General features: G+C 49.3%; 2 protein-coding genes across 3 annotated transcripts; both read left to right on the top strand.

Annotated features, from left to right (window-relative positions):
* The first annotated feature begins 2043 nt into the window (after nucleotides 1–2043).
* Nucleotides 2044–7385, top strand: LOC543072 (beta-glucosidase BoGH3B). 2 transcript variants are annotated; one of them, XM_044534529.1, is made up of 10 exons: nucleotides 2044–2195; nucleotides 4327–4590; nucleotides 4679–4883; nucleotides 5052–5142; nucleotides 5245–5387; nucleotides 5488–5731; nucleotides 5837–5941; nucleotides 6177–6359; nucleotides 6474–6678; nucleotides 6776–7385. In XM_044534529.1, the coding sequence occupies exons 2-10, from the start codon at nucleotides 4374–4376 to the stop codon at nucleotides 7255–7257; spliced, it is 1875 nt and encodes a 624-aa protein (XP_044390464.1). In that variant the 5' UTR covers nucleotides 2044–2195; nucleotides 4327–4373; the 3' UTR covers nucleotides 7258–7385. The 2 variants fall into 2 exon arrangements, with proteins under 2 accessions (XP_044390464.1, XP_044390465.1); XM_044534530.1 differs by lacking the exon at nucleotides 2044–2195 and adding an exon at nucleotides 3544–3781.
* Nucleotides 7386–12535: 5150 nt separating this feature from the next.
* LOC123116981 (beta-glucosidase BoGH3B-like) lies at nucleotides 12536–16042 on the top strand. Its single transcript, XM_044537842.1, has 10 exons — nucleotides 12536–12630; nucleotides 12892–13129; nucleotides 13226–13430; nucleotides 13585–13675; nucleotides 13790–13932; nucleotides 14075–14318; nucleotides 14424–14528; nucleotides 14878–15060; nucleotides 15148–15352; nucleotides 15458–16042. The coding sequence occupies exons 2-10, from the start codon at nucleotides 12913–12915 to the stop codon at nucleotides 15937–15939; spliced, it is 1875 nt and encodes a 624-aa protein (XP_044393777.1). The 5' UTR covers nucleotides 12536–12630; nucleotides 12892–12912; the 3' UTR covers nucleotides 15940–16042.
* Nucleotides 16043–23784: the final 7742 nt, after the last annotated feature.

The following is a 23784-nucleotide window of genomic DNA, read 5'->3' as shown; positions in this document are numbered from 1 at the left end:
ACGTTCTACCACCACGTCCTGCACTGCACCGGCGATCATTTGGCCAGTGACTGTAGAGTATGTTCAGTACTTTACCGAATGTTAGTATCTCAGAACGGTTCTTGGATGCCTGCCTGCACATCTCGACACGACGCGATTACAATATTTGTCAGCCTGGTTAGTTGACAGACAAGGGTCTGGACTCTGGAGCTCTGGATCGTGATCTGGATCTTGGCGCGAGCTGGATCTTGAGCCCTTTTCTTTTCTCCTGCTGCTGAAAACTCGATCCGGATCTCTCAGTTCAAACTTTAACGTGACCTTGAAGATAAGGGTGGCGCGCATTTTCAATGGCAACGTGCACATGCTCGCACTGTTCAGGTCCAAATTGAGTTTATCTCTTATCTTGATCTCTCTTATTTTGGCAAACGCCTTTCATTTTCCGACTATGACCACTCGATCCGCACCGCACACGCTTCGTTCGTAGTACTAGTATAGGCCGTGGCTACTGGCTCGCTTGGGCACTTGGCTGACGAGATGTTGCAGCTTACGATCTTTGACGTTTTTTCGGTGATCGGGACCTGGGCGGGCCATAGCCGTGCAGCGCTAGCTAGCTAGCTAGCTAGTCTTGGTGCGTGCTTCGCTGGAGCGATAAGGGTAGACTGATTGATGGAGCGGGGCTCATGAGAGGAGGCACAATTCTTTAGCTGAATAAGAGTTCATATGTATTCACACGAGCCATGGGTGTATGATGGGCCTCGGTTTGGAGCCGTTGCCAGCGCCTGTATCTGGACTGACCGGAGGAGCGGGCGCAGTGATTAGCGCGCACGACTGCTCACCGCGCTTAATCAAAACGGACCACTAATCGGTCAGGGGCACAACCCGATGGAGTAGCAGTACTTAGCTGATTGTAATGGAGAGTATTATATACTAGTATCATATCATGCATATTTTTTTAACACAATATCATGCATATGATATTAGTGTATGATACTATATTCGTAATGCATAGTATCATATATTGATATTATAGTGTATGATACTAGTGTGTGATATAGTGGGCTATATTTATTGTCATGCATGACACAAAGTAACACATTATTTAATATGATACGGTATCATGATATGAGGCTGGTTGTAATGGGGAGTATCATATACTAGTATCATGCATATTAAACTACCTCTCTAATGCATAATATCATATATTAGTATCATGTACTCCCTCCGTTCCTAAATATAGGTCTTTGTAGAGATTTCAACAAGTGACTACATATGGAGCAAAATGAGTGAATCTACACTCTAAAATATGGCTATATACATCCGTATGTGGTGGTCCATTTGAAATCTCTAAAAAGACTTATATTTAGAAATCGGAGGGAGTATTACTCTATTTATTGCCATGCATGACACAAAGTAGCATATCATTTATTATGATACGATATCATAATATGATACTCTACCTTTTTTTCCATTTAATGCTATGACACCTCATTAAAATTACCTAATTGACCTGCATGATAATAACTATGATACTATCAGTACGACCAGCCTGATACTCAACTATCTTTTTCTTCATTTAATTTAATGGCACCTCTTCAAAATTGCTTACTGTAATGGGCATGCATGATACTATCTATTACGGGCAGCCTTGTCGCTGCTCGCATCCTCGTGCCAGTACCAGCTACCGAAAGACGTGCGCGTGCGCTGGGAAAGATTAACCGAGGAATACGTCGCGCCTCCCGAGCCACGCCCAGCGTGAGCAGGAAGGTGGGCCCACCTGATCAGTAGTGAATAACTGGCTCGTGGTCCCGGGGCGGGGGTCACGCACGGGCGCGGTTGGGGGCCAGGGCTCAGCGGCGTGACGGGGAGACGGGCGTGTGAACCCTGCCACCAGCCAGCGCGGCCGCCCGACATCCGTCACGGTCAAAGCGTCGTCGCCGGCGTTGGATTCCCTTTCCCTGGGGTGAAAATTGGCAAACAGTGATGGCAATCACTAATCACCAAAAGAATAACGGTAAAAAATCACAGAGAGCCTTTGCAGCAGCAGGGGGCAATAAAGCCTGGCCCTATCATCGTCCGCCAGTGCCAGCGTCCTCTCATCTGTGCTCTGGTCCTCACTATCCCCGTGACTGACGCGCGGCCTCTCGCCGCACGCAGCGCAGCCGCCGCCGCCGCCTCGCCCTCGCCGGCCGTCCGTCCGTCACCGTGGTAACTGACTGGTATGCCGTCAGCCTCCCCCTCCGCTCCTTCCTCTCCCTCCGCGTGTTGATTGGTTGGTTGGTTGCTTGGTTTCGTCCTCTTCCTCGCCGTCGCCGTCACCGGTGACGCGACGCGCGTGCACGTACCACCACCTGCGAGTGGAGTGCTCCGCGCTGCGCTCCAGGTTTGCCGCCACCACCGTCCACCGACCCTTTTCTTCTCCTCGCGCGCGAGGGAGAGAGCGGCTCCAAAACGAAAATCTGCCTGGGTGGCGGTTGGATGTGGATTTGCGAGCGACCCGCGTCCCCGTCTTGCGGTTCTAGTCCGGTCTGGTTGGTTGGTACTAGTAGTATTCTACTGCTCTAGTAGTAAGAGTAGATGGATAATGGTGGCTGTTGCCATCCATGGCCATGGCCATGTTCCTCATGAAGCAGTGGGAATACTCGAGCGAGTGACGAGTGAGCCACCTTCGATTTGAATCCGCGACCGTGGCCGCCGGCACGCAAGCGCACCAGGAGGTCGCCAGTAACCAGTCCCGGTCCGTGTCTGCCGGCCGCATGCGTGCACGCCTCCCCGCCCCTCCCCTCCCCCGCATGACGAACTGTGTCTACATTCTCCGGATTAAGATCCATGTAGCAGCAGCAGCATTATTCTACGGTGGTCTGCTGTATGACCAGTGTGGCGGTTACCAGCACTGCCGTTCGTGCGAGCGCACTATTTTCTCCTAATTTAATTTGGACGCTCCGCCTCTCCCGGCGGCCGGCCGGTGGTTAAGCCTTCCCATTCCCCGGCGAAGCAGGGCAAAGAATTCGCCGCGATTATTTCGTCCATCTAGGTTCCGTGTCCCCTTCGGCCGGGCCGGAGATCCAGCTGGGAAAATTCGTCGCCGCACGGCAGCCGGTGAGACGGGCCTCTCCTCCGCCCCACCCCTCACTCGCGTTCGTGTAGTCGCCGAATGTGTGCGTGGCTGTGTGCGGAGCATGGACTGCGCTGCGCTTGCGACCAGTCAGAGCGGTGAGTGGGATCGAGCATCAACGGGGAATTCCATTAATAATTTAGTTAGCGGGTGATCTCGCCCACAGCGACGGCCCAGCGGATTAGATGCCCGTGGAGCGTCGACCTCTCTCGTGGCCTGCGGACGTGGTAGCGCGAAAAATGTGGAGGTGGCGTAGTGGGCCGGGATCGTTTATTCCTTTCCGTTTCCATTTCCCTTTCCTGTTTATGCTTGGACGGAAAAGAAAAAAAAGGATTTTGTTAATATTAGCCGCCGTGGCCGTGGCCGTCGCCGTCGACGCAGCTAAGCGCGTGAGGCCCCCCGTGCTAATCTATCAAAGCAAATGATTTCCTTCCTTCCTTCGCTTTCGGCCTTTCCTTTGCCGCCTTGCGATTCTCGTGTCGGCGGCGGCACTCCCCCGTGAGAGTGCACACTGCCACTGGGCTATAAGACGAACCGGGGTTCTCCTTTCCTCTCACACCTCTCCTTCCCGGGCAGCAACCGCTAGACATTTTTGCCGATTTCACCTTGCTCTTGCCAGAGTGGAAGGTAATCGATCTCCCGAGTTCGTGTTGGTGCGCATGCGGCGGATTGCTAGCTGCTCCTTTTGAGGTATACATACATACTTGCAGTTGCAGTTATGTCCGTCGAGTGTACTGTATGTGAGCTTTTAGGTGTTCTCTGTCTGATTTATCAAGGTTTCTGTGGCCGTTGGGGTTTACATGGCTTGCTGTCTTGCCGATGGTCATGCTGGTTTTCAGCAACTTGAGTTTTCGGACAGTGAAAGTGATAAAAAGAAACCACTACCTGGTTTTCTTTAAGTAAAGCATGCTCCCTTGTGTCTCACTACTTCTCTATGATGCCTATAGCCGGCAGGGGAGCCTTTGAATGGCCTAGCCTAATGTTTGGTCTTTATGTGCTTACTTTCAAACACTAGTCTTTCTTTACACTGCTAGGCCATTGTATCTTGCTGCTCTATTATGATGGCTATGGCCAACAGAGGAGCCTTTGAGTGGACTAGGCCTGCCTAATGCGTGGCCTTTATCTCTGTTTTCAAACATGAATCTTTCCTTGCACTAGCTAGCTCATCTTTGATTTTTCCTTGTTGCATAAGCGTCATTGAATGTTTGCTCACATGAGTAGCACCCTTTCTTCAGGTCTACACATATAGTCGGTGGTGATCAATACCGGACACATTGCCAAGATGGGGAGTTTGCGCAAGGCCACCTTTGTTCTCCTCATGTTCTGCTTGGCGGCGTTGGGAGGCGCGGATTATCTCAAGTACAAGGATCCGAAGCAGCCTCTTGGCGTTCGCATCAAGGATCTGCTTGGTCGGATGACTCTCGCTGAAAAGATCGGCCAGATGACACAGATTGAGAGGGAGAATGCCACAGCAGAGGCCATGTCCAAGTACTTCATAGGTGCCTCTCACTTCCCTGGTGCTAAACTAACAACTGCAGATTGTGAAGGGTTGCAGAGTTGTCTGTAATAACATTTTGTATGATGCAGGTAGCGTACTGAGCGGTGGAGGCAGTGTGCCTTCTCCTCAAGCATCCGCCGCGGCTTGGCAGTCGATGGTGAACGAGATGCAAAAGGGCGCCCTTTCTACCCGCCTAGGCATTCCGATGATCTACGGTATTGATGCTGTGCATGGTCACAACAACGTCTACAAAGCTACCATCTTCCCACATAATGTTGGCCTCGGAGCTACCAGGTAGAAACTGCTCTCTTTTTTAACTTTTGATGTGACAGTGAAGTGTCATATATCCTGTGATATGGATGTGTATATTATATTAGATCAACAAGCTACGACAATTTTTGGAAAAGACACGATAACTGTAACACATATGTTCATCTAAATTAATATGTTACTGTCATCTAGGGACCCTATGTTGATAAAGAGGATAGGAGAAGCAACTGCTCTTGAAGTTAGAGCAACGGGAATTCCTTACGCTTTTGCTCCGTGCATTGCGGTAATACATCATACCTCTTGCATGGTTAATACTTCAGTGTGGATGGCAAATGTGCCTTGTTATTGTTTTGTTCCTAGGAACTCACCTGTTGATGTCGCTCAGGTGTGTAGAGACCCAAGATGGGGACGCTGCTACGAAAGCTACAGCGAAGACCCAAAGGTTGTCCAGTCCATGACCACACTTATCTCTGGTCTGCAAGGTGACGTTCCGGCTGGTTCTGAGGGAAGGCCATACGTTGGTGGAAGGTAATATAAACTCAACTGATATAGTAGGTAACATGTGTTCTGTGATTTTTTAGTCTGAAGAGGCGGAGCTAACTTCGTTGTCACTCTTGGTATACTGCAGTAAGAAGGTTGCTGCATGCGCAAAGCACTATGTCGGTGATGGTGGTACGTTTATGGGGATCAACGAGAACAATACAGTCATCGACGCCCATGGGCTGATGACTATCCATATGCCTGCTTATTACAATTCTATTATCAGAGGTGTCTCCACTGTTATGACCTCGTATTCTAGCTGGAACGGCAAGAAAATGCACGCCAACCATTTCCTTGTCACTGATTTTCTGAAGAACAAGCTCAAATTCCGGGTCAGTTGCTTATTAGAAAGCCAGTAGAATTTCTCTCTCTTGTTTTCTTCAGGCATATTTAAAAGATACTGATATAATCAATTTGTTGGGATTTCGTGCAAACAGGGTTTCGTGATTTCAGACTGGCAAGGCATTGATCGGATTACTAGCCCTCCAGGCGTGAACTATTCTTATTCAGTTGAGGCTGGAGTTGGTGCCGGTATTGACATGGTAAGATATGCTAATCACATACTCCATTTTTTTCCCTGTGCAAAGCATGCTTATCTGATAAATTCAACTTCAAGTTATCGGACAAAAATTGAGTATATTGCTTGCTCGTAGGGCACAATAAGGATAGGATTTTTCCTATCTGATAGACCATTGACACTGTTATCTTTTGTAGAACAAATACAAATATGCCGTTCTCTTCATTTCTGATCATGCTCTGGCATACATTATTTTGCAGATCATGGTTCCTTATGCCTACACGGAATTCATTGATGATCTGACATACCAAGTTAAGAACAACATTATCCCCATGAGCAGAATTGACGATGCTGTCTACAGGATTCTTCGGGTGAAGTTCACCATGGGTCTATTTGAGAGCCCCTATGCTGACCCAAGCCTCGTTGGTGAACTCGGGAAGCAGGTTGGTTCTCAACACCACGGTTTCTTTCTCTCACAGTTTTTTTGACGCATTTTCTCTCACACTTAATTTGTCAAGATCCATCAATTCTTACTATGAATTCCGTCCCATTGTTAGGAACACCGCGATCTTGCTCGTGAGGCCGTCAGGAAGTCATTGGTGCTGCTGAAAAATGGAAAATCTGCCTCCAGCCCATTGTTGCCTCTCCCAAAGAAGGCCGGTAAGATCCTCGTCGCCGGAAGCCACGCCGATGACTTGGGCCTCCAGTGTGGAGGATGGACCATCACATGGCAAGGACAGACCGGCAACGACAAAACTGCCGGTAAATATTCATTGCTTGCTTGTAGTACTACTCTGTAGCAACGTCGTCGATAAATTGGACCAAAAGTTGATGAAATCATGTGATGAAACGCATGCAGGGACGACCATCCTTTCGGCGATCAAGTCCACCGTCGACCCCAGCACGGAGGTGGTCTTCTCGGAGAACCCGGACAGCGCCGCCGTGGACAGCGGCAAGTACGACTACGCCATCGTGGTGGTCGGCGAGCAGCCCTACGCCGAGACGTTCGGCGACAACCTGAACCTGACCATCCCCGCGCCCGGCCCCTCGGTGATCCAGAGCGTGTGCAAGAGCGTCAACTGCGTGGTGGTGCTCATCTCCGGCAGGCCGCTGGTGGTGGAGCCGTACATCGGCGCCATGGACGCGTTCGTCGCCGCGTGGCTGCCGGGCTCCGAGGGCCAGGGCGTCGCTGACGCGCTCTTCGGCGACTATGGCTTCTCCGGAAAGCTGGCCAGGACGTGGTTCAAGTCGGTGGACCAGCTGCCGATGAACGTCGGCGACAAGCACTACGACCCGCTGTTTCCCTTCGGGTTCGGCCTCACCACCGAGGCCAACAAGTGAGTCGGGTCGGGTGAGATGGGATGTGGATGTACTATCTCGGCTGGGCTGTGAGAGATGGGATACATACATACATTGAGTTTTCTGGTTGATTTGTTGTTAGCAATAAAAGAGCGATGCGTTCTTGCGGATGTCGTCGTGTTGGTTTTCTTGTGCAACAAAATCTAGCGATTTGCGTTCTCTTCTAACCGATCCCCAATAAATAGAGAAGGATCTGGCTGAGTAAACCCTTAGTAAATTATATTTACTCCATTAAGTTTTGGCCTGACGTAGCCGATCTCCTATATATAACGGAATAAATTTTTTGTCTAAAATTCAAATGGCTAGATTCAATCCAACCGGCTCGATTCAAAAAGAAACTAACAAAAAAACTAACCTATGCAATTCGTCGAACACTTGCGGTGCGGTGGTGGTGCATCGGCTGGCCGGTGTCATATAGACCAAACTGGCGGGCGGCAACGCGTGTGAATGACATGTAGTGGAAGACAGAAAATGAAGAAGTTTCGTAGCAGTCCGACGAATCGGCCATGGCGAGGGCGGCGACGTTTCACCTCCATTCCGACAATGACGACCACAACGGGGGCCGAATGGGCTCGACATCGGGCAGAAGGGCAGCAGGGGCCAAGGAAGGCAACGAGGTAGCGGCAGGGCCAACGAAGATGCGAGGGAGAGGCGCGACTTTTACTCGGAGCCGCAGCGGCCGAGTATATTTTGGGAAATGGTTGACGTCGGAAGATATTTTTTATATCCCTACAACGATTATCCCTACGCCGATTAGGGGTCGGTTATGTGGGCGTTAGAGAAGTAAAACCAACTTCTTACTTCTATAACGCTGGATAGGGTATAAATTAGAAATGCCCTCAATGAATACGTGAGAAGGAATCCCCCCGGCTTCGAAAAAAATGTAGAAAGAGTTCTATCGATGATTAGATATCAGAACTCCTACGGAGCAGAGGAGCAAGCTGAACCACTCACATTGGTGAAAAAACAACATTCAAATTAAAGAGACGTTTGAACGGTACATTTTCCTATCTTTTTTTTTTGATAAAAAGAGAGCGCCCTCTCTGATTTCTATTAAGAGAAACCACAATGTCTTGTTACAACAACTAGAAATTAAACAGCAACTGGCACACGGTTCTAGAATGACTCATGGTTAGGATATACTCCACTTAATCAGCAATACCCTATGATTATATAACATTGTTCTAGCGAAAACATGTTCCATTTGCAGACGTTATAACTGCGGTATCACCAATGTTAGCTTTTGAAGGACATGGCCCACTAGGGGGTGTGGCGGCTGCGGGTGGCTCGTGATGAGGGATTGGGCGTCTCTGTTGATCTCTAGTCAGATCCACTTGGATCTGGCCCCTTGGGCGATGGCGGGTGGCTCGGGGATGGCAACGGCCTTCTAGGTTGCTGCGACGGTGTGGCCGCGACGACGTGGTGGCGGTTCACGGTGATGGTGCAGGGCAGTTCAGGCGACGTCGAGACATGCTCCAGTGTCTGGCAATTGGCGAGCGGCTTGGGTGGATGCCCCTATCTCCTCTCGCGGCAACAGGTTGTGGCCTTCCAGCACCTCACATCATTGGGCGAGTGTTCGGTACCTACCAAATGTAGATCCAGGCCGGGAGCCAAGGTTGGGCGTCGCAGGGGGGCGACATTGTGAGAGGTAGCGGGAGTGATGGGTGGCGCCGATGCGGTCGGGCCAAGGGGTGACGGATGTCGATATGGTCCGCTCCCACTTCACCTCTTCCTCGACCTGCTGGCTCCCCAATCGATCTGGTCGCTTCGGTCGCTACAACCCTGTTGGTAGTTAGAGCATGCCAGTCGATGCATCGCTTGCAGCCATGGAGCGCCTATGATGCGTCTTGTTCCCTAGGAGGCAACCTGCGTGGTGGGAACTGCGGTGCTCGTGGGTTGAGCTCGCAACTTAGGTGCGGGCGGTTAGCGGCCATGGTCGTGTGGGAGGCGTGGTGGCTGGCGTTTTGACGATCGGATGCGGTGAAGATAGAGCTTGCTGCCAGAGTGAAAACCCTATCTGGCTTGGCCAGGCCTATGGAGGCAACGACCGTGGATGTCGTCATCTTCCTGAAAGCTCTGTTGTGGTTACTCCTTTCCCTTTGTCATGCTCCAGGTGAAAATATAGATCTTTGGATCGGGGCACTGGTGGCGTTGTGGTGTCATGTCCTTCCTGAAGGCATTGTCTTGGAGCCCTCGGTTCGTCGTCTTTCAACTTCTCCTCTTCACGGGTTCTCCGGGAAGAGCTCTACGGATCCTTAGTGTCTACTTCACATTGATTGGGGTGGTGTTGTTGTAAGCCTTTGGCACCTATGTATCCGGCCTTGGATGAGTGTGTGTTGGTGTGTTGTGTTGTGGTTTGTATCGATCGTCGTGTTGGTTGTTGCTTTATACTATATAAAATGAGGCGAAACCCTTTTTTGACGAGATAAATAGGCATCCTGGCTCAATTTGATTCAGTGATAAATGTGTATTAATCCAACACAAAATCGAATCGGTAAGTCCCATGCCTAGTCCCTGGATTTAAAATGAGTTATCTTTTGAGGAATTTGACTTCTATTTAGGATAGATGAAGTGCGCCAACCTAACAAATGAGCCGAATGTGACAATGTGTTCCAATTAAGCTTCATCTTTCAAGCTCTTCCTCGTTCAAATTAATGTATGTGTTGGCTAGGTGAATTATGATTAATTACCACTTATGTAGAATCTTAGTCAAAATATATTTGGTACCTGTGTAGAGGACTACCCACATATCGTGGCCTTCAAGTGGATTTGGGCGTTGCAGTTTCTCTCCCTTTGGGTGATACCACCAATATTGCCAACTCTCAAGAAGTTAGCATGCACTAGTGATTCCAGAGACGAAGCCAATGGAAAAAACCGCCCGAGCTATAATGGCCACTTTGAGATCCTTTCAGTAGAATCCGACTTTTTAATATCCATTCCAGGGATAATTGGCTGGGATCACCGTCAGATGTGCTTGGAAGTAATCTCACATCTTGTTCGAGACTAGAGCCACTTTGTAAAAGAACTTCAGGGTAGTCGGGCATCATTCCTTGGGACCTGTAATAGCGAAAATGCTACATCTACGGGAACGTCCGAAGGGGTAACGTAAATTGCCTAACTAACACTCTCTCCCCCAGATTTTCATGCCCCCACCCCCCGAATCTTCAATCAACAGTCCACACGCTTGCACATTACGTTAATTAGGTAACTAGGATTAGAAAGGTGTAGCCTGGTGAGCCTTTTTGTCTTCTGAGTTTAATATCGGCCCCAACTAAACGTAGATTGTGCCGCAAACTCAAACTGGTCGAACAAATCTCTATCTTCGTCAAACTATGGGTTCTACTTCTTCGATCTCATTTACTTCTGTAATTTGCATGTGTTTGAAGATATTCTTCCGGTCTTCTTTCTCTATGATTGCTTCAAAGATGACTCTGAGTACTTTGCTATTTTGCTGTGTATGCCATGTTCAGTTCCATGTGCACTACTACTTAGATTTACCCCGATCTATATGTTTCTCTAAGTTATTTATCAGTTTAGTTTAGTTCATTCTCTTGTGTTATTGTTCTGCGTACTCTCTTTTTCTTCAAAGAACTTACTTTTTCAAAGAAATTGTTGAATCTCTCATTCACTCCCTTCTAGTTGATATCTGATCCTACAGAGCCATACAAGACCTTGCTGATGAAGTATACGGGTCGTTGTTCTTCTCTTATTGTCCTTCCTCCTCTTGTAGGACCACCAAGATGCCACTCACAGCTCTTGGTCTGGCCGCATTGTAAAGGAGGGGTTCCTCAAGCTCGGGGGCTACCAAGACTGGAGGACTGGTAAGTAGGCCTTGAGATTTGGACTGTTGTGTCAACCTCCTTAATCCACTTGAACTTGCCCCTCTTACTGAGCACCTTAAAGAAAGGGAGGTCTTGATCGCCCAACCGGGAGATGAAGTGTTCGATAGCGGTCATGTAGCCGTTGAGCCACTACACATCTTTTATTTTTTTGAGGGGTTTCATTTATTTGATAACCTTGATCTTCAATGAATTGACCTCAATAGTGCATTAAGATAGCATAAACGTAAGGAGCCTGCCAATATTAACACTGTAGATGCACTTCTCAGGGTTGAGCATCATATGTTTTTTTCCTGGGATGCATAAAGTCTCGTGCAAGTTTGGATTAGCTCCCCCCCCCCCCCCCCCCCCCCCCCCGACCCTCTCTTGGGCACACCATGAGGTGTGATTGATGTAAAATTTCATGTTTTGGCCCATCTGTTCTTTGAAGGCGCTATGGGTAAGTAATCACAACATTTTCTAGCTAGGTCGAAAGGCATCTTGGCATAATAAAACACTCCTGGTAGTGTGATGTAGGATGTTTTCTCCTTTTCAAAACTTCAGGCTCACTTGGCGATATCTAGAGTATGCATCCTCAATACAAAGGCATTCATAGTCTGATGTTGAGTCGACTATCTCTATGGGTACAGATATTTGGGACAAGCCTTTTTGAGGTTGGTGAAGTCTAAGCACTGGAACCAACACTAGGTTGGCTAGGTAATCAAGGTGTTTTTGACGTCATGGACTTATCTAGTCCTTATCCTTTTCGAGTGTCTACTCGAGCATGACTGGATGCGGGATCCCGGTATGAACGTGTGTACACCGACAATAGAATATACATGTAGCAAATGTGAAAAAAGAGGAGAAAAATAAATAAATAGGGACTAAGCTACATGAGTTGCCGTTGAAGTTGGAGCATTATTTGGGGCTAAAAAGGGAGGAGCCCCGTTTGACATGTGCGGGCTTCGTTTTAGGGCTTTCTGCTAGAAACGCTCCAAGGTTCGAAATGGCCTTTGTCTTTAATCTACTATTGTCGTTTGCCGAACTACCGTTGGTAAGAGATTCTCTGTCATCACACTGTATTACTGATAACTATTTTCAGCATGAACTGTGCTATGCTGTGTGTACACTCTGTGAGCGTTGTCAGCATCAACCGGGAATAACGACTAGTTAGTCAACGATCTCGTCCATAGTTCCATATTGATAGAGACCCGTCGATCCTCTCGAGGTCATCATAGTGGTGTTGCAGTAACCCGAGCAATTAATGTGGATGCAGAGATCTCGGAGCCAGTAGCTGATAGGCGTGAGATCCACTCGTTCGAATCAGATCCGATGATTTCTTTCGCTTCTTTTTTGCCGCCTTGCGATCCTCGTGTGTACGTTAGACTACCCACTGGCCGGGCTATAAAAGGAGCCGGTATTTCCTTTCATGGCAGGACACGCTCTAGCTCGCTCGCCCTTCTCATCATTCTCTCTAAGGCAGCCACCATTAGAGGCAGCTCCAAGGCTGCCGAGTTCATCCGGCTGTTGCGAGAAGGTATCGGTTTCTCGCGCTTGCGTTGTGCACCGCATACAAATTCCATTGCTAGTTTCTAGTTTTGTGGTATGCACACACATACAGTGTTGCCGTGTAGTCTCTGAGCTTTGGTTGTTCTCTGTCAACTTAGTCAGTAACTTGATGTCACCAACAGAGGAACCTCTCACTGCAAATAGCCCGTAACTGATTTTTCTTTGCTGCATATACTAGAGTCATCGAATGTTTATTCACAATTCACATGATTAGCATCCCTTTACTCAGGTCTACATATAGTCGGACAAGATGGGGAGCGTGCACAAGGCCACCTTTGTTCTCCTCATGTTCTGCTTGGCGGTGTTGGGGAGAGCAGAATATCTCAAGTACAAGGACCCGAAGCAGTCGATTGGCGTTCGCATCAAGGACCTGCTCGGCCGGATGACCCTCGCGGAGAAGATCGGCCAGATGACGCAGATCGAGAGGGAGAACGCCACGACGGGGGTGCTATCCAAGTACTTCATAGGTAAGCCATATCCCTCTCTCACGCTGAATACGTAGCAAAATATGGTGAAGGAATGCAGAGCTTGTGTGTGACGTTGGTGCGCATGCTGTGATGCAGGCAGCGTGCTGAGTGGTGGAGGCAGCGTGCCTTCTTCCAAGGCATCCGTTGCGGCTTGGCAGTCGATGGTGAACGAAATGCAAAAGGACGCCATGTCCACCCGCCTGGGTATTCCGATTATCTACGGTATTGATGCTGTGCATGGTCACAATAACGTCTACAAAGCCACCGTCTTCCCCCATAACGTTGGCCTCGGAGCTACCAGGTGTGAATTTCTCTTGATTTTTGATATGACAGATTACATTTCGTGTATTACATCGATAGGTTGTGACGAATTTCCACAAGAAGAGAAGAACACAGTGCGATGCATATGTTAATTCCCCGTCTATATATATTGTTAACGTGTCCCGGTCTTCCAGGGACCCTGAGTTGGTGAAGAGGATAGGAGAAGCAACTGCTCTTGAAGTTAGAGCTACCGGGATTCCATACGTCTTTGCTCCGTGTATTGCGGTAATGGATAATATTCTTGGGTGTTGAACAGTTGGTCTGCATGACAAACGTTTTTTTAAGAAATATGGTAAAGATTTAATGTTCTTACTTACTCATTTATTTGTTTATGATCAGGTTTGTAGAGACCCAAGGTGGGGACGCTGCTATGAAAGCTACAGTGAAGACCCAAATGTTGTCCGTTCAATGACCACAATTATCTCTGGCTTGCAAGGCGATGATCCATCAGATATCAAGGGAAGACCATATGTTGGTGGAAGGTATATAATATACATCTAAAAGATATAGTATCAAATATTCTTTTCCATTATTTATGGTCTTATACCCTGACGTGAAAATGGGAAAGTAATGTTACATTAAGAGATGTGACTAACTTTGTCATCGCTTCGATACCCTCTGCAGTAAGAAAGTTGCCGCATGTGCAAAGCACTATGTTGGTGATGGTGGTACGTTTATGGGGATCAACGAGGGCAATACCGTCATAGACAACAATGGGATGATGACTATTCATATGCCTGCTTATTATAATTCTATCATAAGAGGGGTCTCCACTATTATGGTCTCATACAACAGTTGGAACGGAACGAAAATGCACGCTAACCATCACCTAATCACTGATTTCCTCAAGAACAAGCTCAAATTTAGGGTATGTTTCTCATGACTGGCAAAAGATTGATCTCTGTATTTGTTTTTCTTCTTCACTATTAAGAGATACTCATGTCATTAATCTCTTGGTATTTTGTGTATATAGGGTTTTGTGATTTCAGACTGGGAAGGCATTGATCGGATTACTACTCCCCAACACCTGAACTATTCTTATTCAATTGAGGCCGGAGTTAGTGCAGGTATTGACATGGTAAGCAAAGTGCAATCACCTTTCATCGACCAAAGTTGAGTTAATAGCTAGCATGAGCTGCATGATAAAGTATGTTCCTTGTCTGGTTATGATACATTCTTGACAATTGTTATCTCATCTGCAGCTAATACAAATGTGACATTTTCTTCACTAGCTATTTGTAATATAAGTACACATAATCATAAAAAAACAAGTTAACTTTAAGATACAAATTAAAATATGAGAAAACATATCAATAGACTTCACCCTCTCTCTCTCTCTCTCTCTCTCTCTCTCTCTCTCTCTCTCTCTTCAATACCCCAACATTTATATTTTGGTTAAAAGGTATTTGGCATGTATTGTTTTGCAGATCATGGTTCCTTTTGCCTACACGGAATTCATCGATGAATTGACATCCCAAGTTAAGAACAACATTATCCCCATGAGCAGAATCGACGATGCTGTCTACAGGATTCTTCGGGTTAAGTTCACCATGGGTCTGTTTGAGAACCCTTATGCCGATCCAAGCCTCGCTGGCGAGCTCGGAAAGCAAGTTAGTTCCGGACAAGATACTTTCTTTCTCTCACAGTTCATTCTTCAAAATATAAATTTCTTACTGTAAATTCATTCCCTTTGGTAGGAACACCGAGAAATCGCTCGGGAAGCCGTAAGGAAATCATTGGTGTTGCTGAAAAATGGAAAATCTGCCTACACTACGTTGTTGCCTCTCCCGAAGAAGGCCGGTAAGGTCCTCGTCGCTGGAAGCCACGCCGACAACTTAGGCAACCAATGTGGAGGATGGACGATCACATGGCAAGGATTGACCGGCAACGATAATACTACTGGTAAATGGCGTCCCTTGTTTCATTGCGTCTAATACTCCTGACTTGTAGCGACGTCATCAATAAATGAAACAAAATTCATGGAATTGTGTGATGAAACGCATGCAGGGACGACCATCCTTTCGGCGATCAAGTCCACCGTCGACCCCAGCACGCAGGTGGTCTTCTCGGAGAACCCGGACAGCGCCGCCGTGGACAGCGGCAACTACGACTACGCGGTTGTGGTTATCGGCGAGCCGCCCTATGCTGAGACGTTCGGCGACAGCCTGAACTTGACGATCCCTGCCCCCGGACCCTCGGTGATCCAGACCGTCTGCAAGAGTGTCAAGTGCGTGGTGGTCCTCATTTCCGGCAGGCCGCTGGTGGTGGAGCCATACATCGGCGCCATGGACGCGTTCGTCGCCGCGTGGCTGCCCGGCACTGAGGGGCAGGGCGTGGCCGACGTTTTGTTCGGCGACTACGGGTTCACCGGGAAGCTGGCGAGGACGTGGTTCAAGTCGGTGGACCAGCTGCCGATGAACGTCGGCGACAAGCACTACGACCCGCTGTTCCCCTTCGGGTATGGCCTCACCACGGAGGCCAAGAAGTGAGTTGGATGAGTTGACCGAGATGAAATGTATCTCGGTTGGACTGTGAGAGATGGGATACATTGCGTTTGTGGTTGATTTGTTTGCAATAAAAGAGCGATGTATTCTTCCGGCTGTTGTGGTGTTAGTTGTGTTGTGCTACAAAATCTAGCGCTTTCTTCGACATCCTCCCATCAGAGAGTAGGTGACAAACAACGCCCCAGCCCTTTAAGAGCATCTTCAACAGCGGGCGCTAAAAAACGCGCACGCGGGGTAATTTGGCACTATAGCGCGCGTGGGACGTTTTCGCGCGCTCCAGCGGAGGTGGGAAACTAGCGCGCGAGAAAGCGGGCGGTCGCGCGCGAGATTTGGCGCACCGCTTCCGGCGCGCCTATAAATTGCCGCGCTCATCACGCGGCCTCCCATCCCTATCCGCACTGCCACACGCGCTCTCCCCGCTTCCTCGCCGCTTCATGCCCTGCCACCACCGCGCCACCATGCCGCCGTGCCGTCGAGGATCTTTGGGCTACTGCGGCGTCCGCGAGCGCCCATCCGCGCCTACTACACTGAGATCCGGTCCGGCGACATCCGGCTCGGCCTCGGCACGTTTGAGACCCCGCACGAGGCCGCCCGCGCATACGACGTGGCAGCGTGACGCCTAGAGAGGCCTCGCACGCAGATGAACTTCCATGACGTCTACACGCGTGAGCAGGCGCAGGCCGTCGCCCCTCCTCCTCGTCTTATCACGGACCTGGACCGTGAGGAGCATCGTCGACAGCAGCGCCGCCTCCTCATCGCCGAGGAGGACGAGCGAGCCATGGCGGAGTGGCGCCAGCGCCACCCGGAGGACATCGCCAACGAGCGCGCCTTCTGGGTGGAGAGGACGGCAAGACGCCGCGTGGAGCGGGCGTACAGGCGTCGGCGGAAGGCACTGGCCATATCGCAATGCAATCTCGTTAACGCCGGTGGGAGGTCATTCTTCTTGTCAGACGATGATCGTTGGGATGGCATATGGCTCTCTACCTCGGACAACACGAGCGAGGGTGATGATGAGGACAACTCGGAGTAGTCTAGTTACACCGTAGTTTTTATCTAGTTTGCACCATAGTTTTTATTATGTAATTGCACCGTAGTTTTTATCTAGTTTGCACCATAGTTTTTATTATGTAATTGCACCGTAGTTCTTTATCTATTTATGCTATGAACTATGTAAAGTATCTATGTATTGTTTTTATGTATACTATGAACTATGTATCGTTTTTAATCTATGTATAAAATATCTATGCACCGTAGTCCAGAGTGTTTGTGCGAGAGAGCGCGCGCTATATTTTAGCGCACCTGCTGGAGCTACACGCGCGCGCTAAATTTACCGGGCCGCTGGAGCCAGCGCTCCCCACCGCACCAAAGCAGGCAATCGGCGCGCTGCAAATTGAATTTTAACGCGCCGCGCGTTGGGCGGTTGTTGGAGATGCTTTAAAAATGTAGGGAGACCCAACTCCGTCAAAATGTAGAAACAACGCCCCAGCTTGGTGGTACCTATTTGTTGCGGTCACCTCAACTTTAGGGCCTATCCTTCACAGTTCGTGGGCTGCCCGGACCTTTTTCCCCACGAAGGCTCAACCTCTCTTGGATTGGCAACTAAAAGGAGTAGACTTTTGATTCCTCGAGCACAAGGTTCCAAGGAGGCTCGTCTTGTGGGAGGGCAAGAATATCACTGCATTGGCCGCACCACTCTTGTCAAGTCGGTGCTCACCTCTTAAGGGGTTTATCACATCACCCTTATCGTTCATCCGAGCACCCTTCACCTCGACCCCTCTCCGTCATCCAGATCCCATCTTGTTTCTGTTCGAGGGAGTTGGGAGCCGCCGCCGCCCCTCTCCTCAACCCCCTCCCTCCCGATGTAATCTAGGGCTTCAAGCCGCCACCACCCCTCTCGCCGCTGCGGCTCTAGGGTGCAGGGCCCGGGCGGTGGATGATGGCGGCGGCAGGGCCTTCCTCGGCAGCGGCTCCAGGGTGCGGATGCGGTGGAGATCCACGCGGGTATCCTAGACTTGCGCGTCGTCCGACATCGGCAGCATAGTGGTGACAAGCCATCCACCGTCGATGGCTCACCCAGGCGGGGCGGTGGTTTCAGGAGGTGGTGTAGCTACGGTCTTGCGGTTTCTTAGCGACAAACGTCACCCATGGGCATGCTGGATGACAGAGGAGGTTGATCTGGTGGTCTAGTCGGGGATGGGCACGAATTTGGTAGCTAAAGCTTGGTTTGGCCTCGGCCAAAAACTGTCAACGGCCGCGCCCGCGGGTGTTGTTACCTCGTTGGAGGCGTTGTGGGGCGATTTGTGTTCCTTATGTGCCCGGGGGGAAACACCAGATTTGGGCTTTCTGGATCTGATGATGGCGAGGTTCCTGCGTGGTCACCCCCTTGGTGGTATCATCTTTTTGGTTGTACATCGGCTGGAGGGACAAGTGTTTGGCTTGGTGGTTGGGGGCAGGTCTCCATATGCTTTCCCATGCGATGACCAAGGTGGAGCCGCGTGCGATCTACAATATCGACGGCGGTGAGTCTTGGCGGCAAGGTGCAGCGGAGTCTCGATGCTGGATACCGTTTGATGAGCGTGTGTAGGAGGCTGGCATTGTCCAACGTCATGGGGGCGTCAATGGCAGAAGGGTCTAGAAAGATCATTGCATTGATTGCTCATGGGAGTACCGAATATGGCGATGATGGATTCTATAGCACGCGGATGCAGTGCCGAGGGTCTGCTAGACCGGTTGGTGCTCCTAACTAGCCGGCGGGCGGCTTGGTGAGGCCACCAGATTTCTAGGTGTGCATGGCGTGACGTCAGGGCACATCATCAATCTTGTAGGTAGGGCGATAGTTTTTGCCAAAAAGGTGTGGCTTTGGGTTGATCTATCTATTTATTTTGTAAGACCTGGTTGAATAATAGTATAATAAAGATGGTTGTGTGCATCGCTCGATGCAGAGGCTAGGGTAACCTCCTTTTCGGAAGAAAAAAAATCTAAGCACCCTTCACAATGTCAATAAGCTAGAGCGGGCTTTCCTTTGGTCGGGGACGGACAAGACGTCGCTATAGAATGCGAAATCAATTGGCATATCGTTTTTCGGTGGCGCGATCTTCACGGTTTTGCTGTGCTCAATACCAAGAGATTCGTGAGACTCTTAGATTGTGTAGGCCTTAGTTTGAATGGAAGGAGCACCAATATGTGGGTTGGAATGGCCAATCTTTGCGATGAAATGGACCTCAAATTGTTATGTGCTTTCACTACCACTGTCGTTGGTGACGACCCGAGGACTCCTTTTTGGGACTTCCTCTTGGTGCAAGGGCGGAAGTCCCATGAGATAACACCGCTCATATACATGTGGCATCCACGAGAAATAATTTGAAGGTGAGAGAAACTTTAAAGGATGATGTTTGGGTCATCAAAATCAAAATTTCTACTGATCTCTCTATGGCTCACATTTAAGAATTCATAACCCTTCGGGAACTTCTTTGCGACTTCCACCTTAGTGAAAATGCAAGGACGACATTGTGTGGTAGCACATGGCTAGTGGCCACTACTTGGGGGCATACGCGTACAAGCCACAATTTTGGGGGCTATCTGCACCCCTATGGACCTCACGGTTTGGTAAGCTTTGGGAACTGCCAAAGATCAAATTCTTTGCTTGGATGCCTATCCAAAATAGGATTTGGACCGTCAATAAATTGGACAAGAGAGAGTGGCCAAATTGCTCATATGCCCTTTATGCAAAAGAGAGCAAGAATCTGTGGTGCATATTTTCTACAAGTACTGGTTCATTCTGAGGTTATAGAATTTGGACAATGAGTGGTTCCAACTCGAGAGCGTTGTCACATCCACATGACACTTGGAACTCTCTAACAAGGATTGGTAAGTTAATTTGTTTAAAAACTTTCAAATATGAAAGCCATGGCCTCCCTCACTATGCTCATTAGTTGGACTCTTCCAGACCAGCTTCCAGAGTAGTAGGATGTTGATCCAGGTTGCTACGAAGCATGATTGGGCAGAGAAGATGCTGCTCGCGGACCATTTCCAAATCAGCTAGTCCGATTCATCGGATAGGATGGTATGCGTGCGAACTGCCATAGCTACAGGCATTGGATGATCTCATGGATGCCAAGGACGCCGTGTATGTGGCGTGCCCAAGTGTTTCCATTGAGCCCTTCCACCACCGTTCTGGCCTTGCGTCGGCGCTTGGGGATACAACTGTAGAGCATGGGCATAAGCTTGCAAATTGACAGCCCATTAAGCCAATGATCCTCCCAAAATAGGGCAATCGATCCATTCCCAACGATCAAGGGCATCCATCGCCGGCCTCACCTCTCCTCCCCCCCCAGCGAACGACCTTCCTGCCGCCGCCGCCGAGGGCATCACAGGCTAAGCCTGCGGGCCGCAGCGGTGGCGGTGGCAACCTTCCTCGGCCGGCGATCAGATCTGGGTGGCGGCGACCCACTCCGGCCGTTTCAAGGGCGGTAGCGCAGGCTGGCGGTGACCTCGATTGTCGTGCTGGCGGCAGCGACAAAGAGATCACGTCGGCGGCTAGGGTGCCTGATCTGGATCCCATTCGGATCTGGGTGGTGGATCCTCGAGCCGTCGTGCGCATCCTTTGTTCCGGCGTGGCATGCGGCCTCTGGACTAGGCCCGCGACACGAGGACATTGGGGGCTCCGGCCCTGGGCGTGGAGGTGGTGGCCATATTCTTCGCCGGAGGTGGTTGGCTAGATGGTTATGGATTCTCGCATCCAGTCTCGGCGTCGAGTAGGGAGACGAGGCTGCTGGTGAAAATCGTGCTATGACTCAGGTCATGGCGGGTGATGGCGGCGTTTCCGCGTCGTTATCTTGTTGAAGACATCGCCACTGCAGCTTCTGTCAACTTGCTTGCGTTGCCTCCGGGGAAAACCTAGATCAGTTGATAAGATGACGGCGGTATTCATGTGTCGTTACCCCCTTGGGGGCGGCATTCTTGGAGATGCACTCGGACTCGAGGGACCAGCGGATGGCTTATTCGGTGGAGCGGTGTTTCTCTCTACATATTCATGGTGGCGGTTCTTGGCGGCATGGAGTAGCGAAGGCTTGGCGTCAGATGTATGGCGATGGACACGCGCAGGAGGTCAACGCACTACTAGGAAAAGGGCTTTTAGTGGCACACCTGTTTTTGCTATTAATGGCGCACTATAGGTGCGCCACTATTAACACGCCACTAGTAACAAATAGTAATGGTGCACCTCTGGTGCGCCACTAGTATCCCAGATAATAGTGGCGCACCGCACAGTGCGCCATTACTATGTCCACAAGTGCGCCATTACTATGCCTCCCAGGGGGCCATATTTACCTTGTGCTCTGGGTTACTAATTGCGCCACTGGTGTGTTTATTCCAGTGCGCCACTAAAGTGCAACACGGTGCGCCACTACTATGAATATTAGGAATTTTTTTCTTTTCAGATATTTGCACAGGTTACAAAATACATTACTGCACAGAATATAGATAACACAACATATTTATCAAACATAATAGAAGATTAGTCTCCGAATACAATTCATCATATTAGTCTCCGAATTCAAAATACCGAACAAAGTTAGAACACTACAAGTCTCGAGACCGCGAGTAGTGAGTTTGTCTTCACATTACAAGTTGATATCGATCATCTAAACTACCATCACATAGAAGAGAGCTGCGGTCATCACGTTGAGCATCATCGCGATGAAACTGGTCTTCATTCGGTTCCTCCAACGCTCCCTCCTCTCTCTCGCTAGATAGCACGTGTATCTAGCTTCCTCCTCCGCCCTAGTGGTGTACCATTTGTAATTGTTACCGCTGAAACGGTGAACCTGTCTCCGACACTCCTCCCAGTCGTCGTAGACTCCGGAACCTTACCCTTGTACACGACATACAACGACATCTCTATGCACTAGACAAACAAAATGTTAGTAGCAATTCACAGACAATACATAAGCAATATATAAGTATGCAACAAAAGGATCAGAAGAGAAAAGCAACACATTAATAGCACAATTCATGGCCCTACTAATAAATAGCATCGATTACATATAAGTTGAACGACTGTCCAAACTAAAGAGACATACACGTTCATTAAATTTTAATTACAACATGAGCTAATCGATATTTCAGAACTACATAGCATCACTACTTTCGACTCGACTCAGGGACCGGAGCGTGGATGAAGCCGCCGTCTATCGTGATGGTCATGAAATCGCGGTCGTTGTCAGCCTGCATTTGTAGCGTTGTTTCTATCTCACTGCTGGACGGTTGATATCTGAGGTAGAACTGCCCCGAGGTACGAAGGACATCTTGATGGATGATTTTCGCAAACTCCGACTGGATGCGAAAGAATTCTTGTCTGATGTCCGCATCCTGGATTGCCGAAAAGCGTGCGGTCCAATCTTTGAGATTATTTGGTAGCAGAAAGTGATTATGGTCCCGTACGATCACCCGCATGTGATTGAGGGCATAGTAGGCATCCTTCTGACCGCCAGGCGGCTGCTTAACGCAGGGGAATGTAGTATTGTGGGTGAACACGTGCTTGCCGTACCTATGAATTGGCCTGCTGAAGGTGCCTCCAGATCTGGCGTAGCCGGGAAGAGCTTCATCAAGAACTTTCTTGATATTTGTGTAGACTTTCCTCGACTGACGGTCCGAGACGAAATACGTGGCCATGGAATATTTCGGGCTTAAGAGGATGAGTGTGCAATGTGTGTCACTGAACAAAACATGGAATGTCAGGAAAAAAAAGAACGATCGAAATCTAAGAAATCATATGTTATGGGGCGGTGAGGGGATGACTTACTCGGGAAAGTAAGGCACGAGGAAGTTATCCTTATCTGGGTTTGCCAGAATGACGCCTTCGAGGTATGAACTCGCAACTTGCCGGTCCCCAGCACTGCCCAAGATCTTGGCACGCATGTAGAAGGGGTCGACTATCACGATGTCCGGGGTCTTGTCTCTAATGATCCGCATCTCCATACTTAGCGAAAATAGCCGAATGAAGGTGTAGTGCAGCGGATGAAGGTTAAACATAGCGAAGATGTCATCAAACCGCAGGACCATCATACCCCCGATGGTGCTATTGACAAAGCCCTTGCCCTCTGGCACCTTGGCCACGAAAATCGGGTATGCCACATCATTCTCGGAGAGACGCCGCTTCTCCAAAGAAAGAACACTGTCATGCAGACTCCGCATAGCACCGGTTGCAGCATTGTCAGGACCCCGACTCAATGCCACATCGATCTAGCATGTAACACCCCATATCACTTTGCGGCCTCACGCACGGTATTCCCACGGGTGTCGCCTTACCTTTGCCCGGGACCGTTTGCGTCTTTTGGCACACGTATACGATAGTGTCGCTAGCATCCATATGGTAAGGAGCCCGGGCTGACATGGCTAGTCGTAAACCCAAGGTGGCACTAACTTACAGGGACAGGCATCCGTGACCCAGCATCGAACGTGTCGGTCATCAGCGAGTGAATTCGGGCTGTAGCACTGGGCTAGCAGGACTCCGGTGAACCGGGCTGTAGCGGGCTAACAGGACTCCGGTATTCATCGCGTGACATTTCCCCGAAGGGACAGACACAGGAACGAAGAAGGACACATGCCGGCCAGCCTAAGTGTTTCGGAGCAGTAGCAAGCTACCAAGGCTCAATGGAAACACTAGGAGACATTTCCCGGTAAGAGAGGCTACTAAAGATAAACAACTAGATAGTCAGATCCCACACATACCAAGCATTTCAATAACATACACACAATATGCTCGATATGTGCAATACAACATGGCATCACAAAATGACTCTACGACTCAAGTATTTATTCAATAGGCTC

This window comes from Triticum aestivum, chromosome 5B, assembly GCF_018294505.1.
Source record: "Triticum aestivum cultivar Chinese Spring chromosome 5B, IWGSC CS RefSeq v2.1, whole genome shotgun sequence".
NCBI lineage: Eukaryota > Viridiplantae > Streptophyta > Magnoliopsida > Poales > Poaceae > Triticum > Triticum aestivum.
Note: the sequence above shows the minus strand (reverse complement) of the source record. Positions and strands in the feature narration are given on the sequence as shown.

Bases quoted from the DNA above. Each gene is read 5' to 3' on its own strand.
- LOC543072 (XM_044534529.1), top strand. From the start codon at position 4,374: ATGGGGAGTTTGCGCAAGGCCACCTTTGTTCTCCTCATGTTCTGCTTG. The intron at 5,143-5,244 runs GTAATACATCAT...GATGTCGCTCAG, and splicing joins CTTTTGCTCCGTGCATTGCG to GTGTGTAGAGACCCAAGATG. The intron at 5,942-6,176 runs GTAAGATATGCT...ATTATTTTGCAG, and splicing joins TTGGTGCCGGTATTGACATG to ATCATGGTTCCTTATGCCTA.
- LOC123116981 (XM_044537842.1), top strand. From the start codon at position 12,913: ATGGGGAGCGTGCACAAGGCCACCTTTGTTCTCCTCATGTTCTGCTTG. The intron at 13,431-13,584 runs GTGTGAATTTCT...CCGGTCTTCCAG, and splicing joins GTTGGCCTCGGAGCTACCAG to GGACCCTGAGTTGGTGAAGA. The intron at 15,061-15,147 runs GTTAGTTCCGGA...TCCCTTTGGTAG, and splicing joins CTGGCGAGCTCGGAAAGCAA to GAACACCGAGAAATCGCTCG.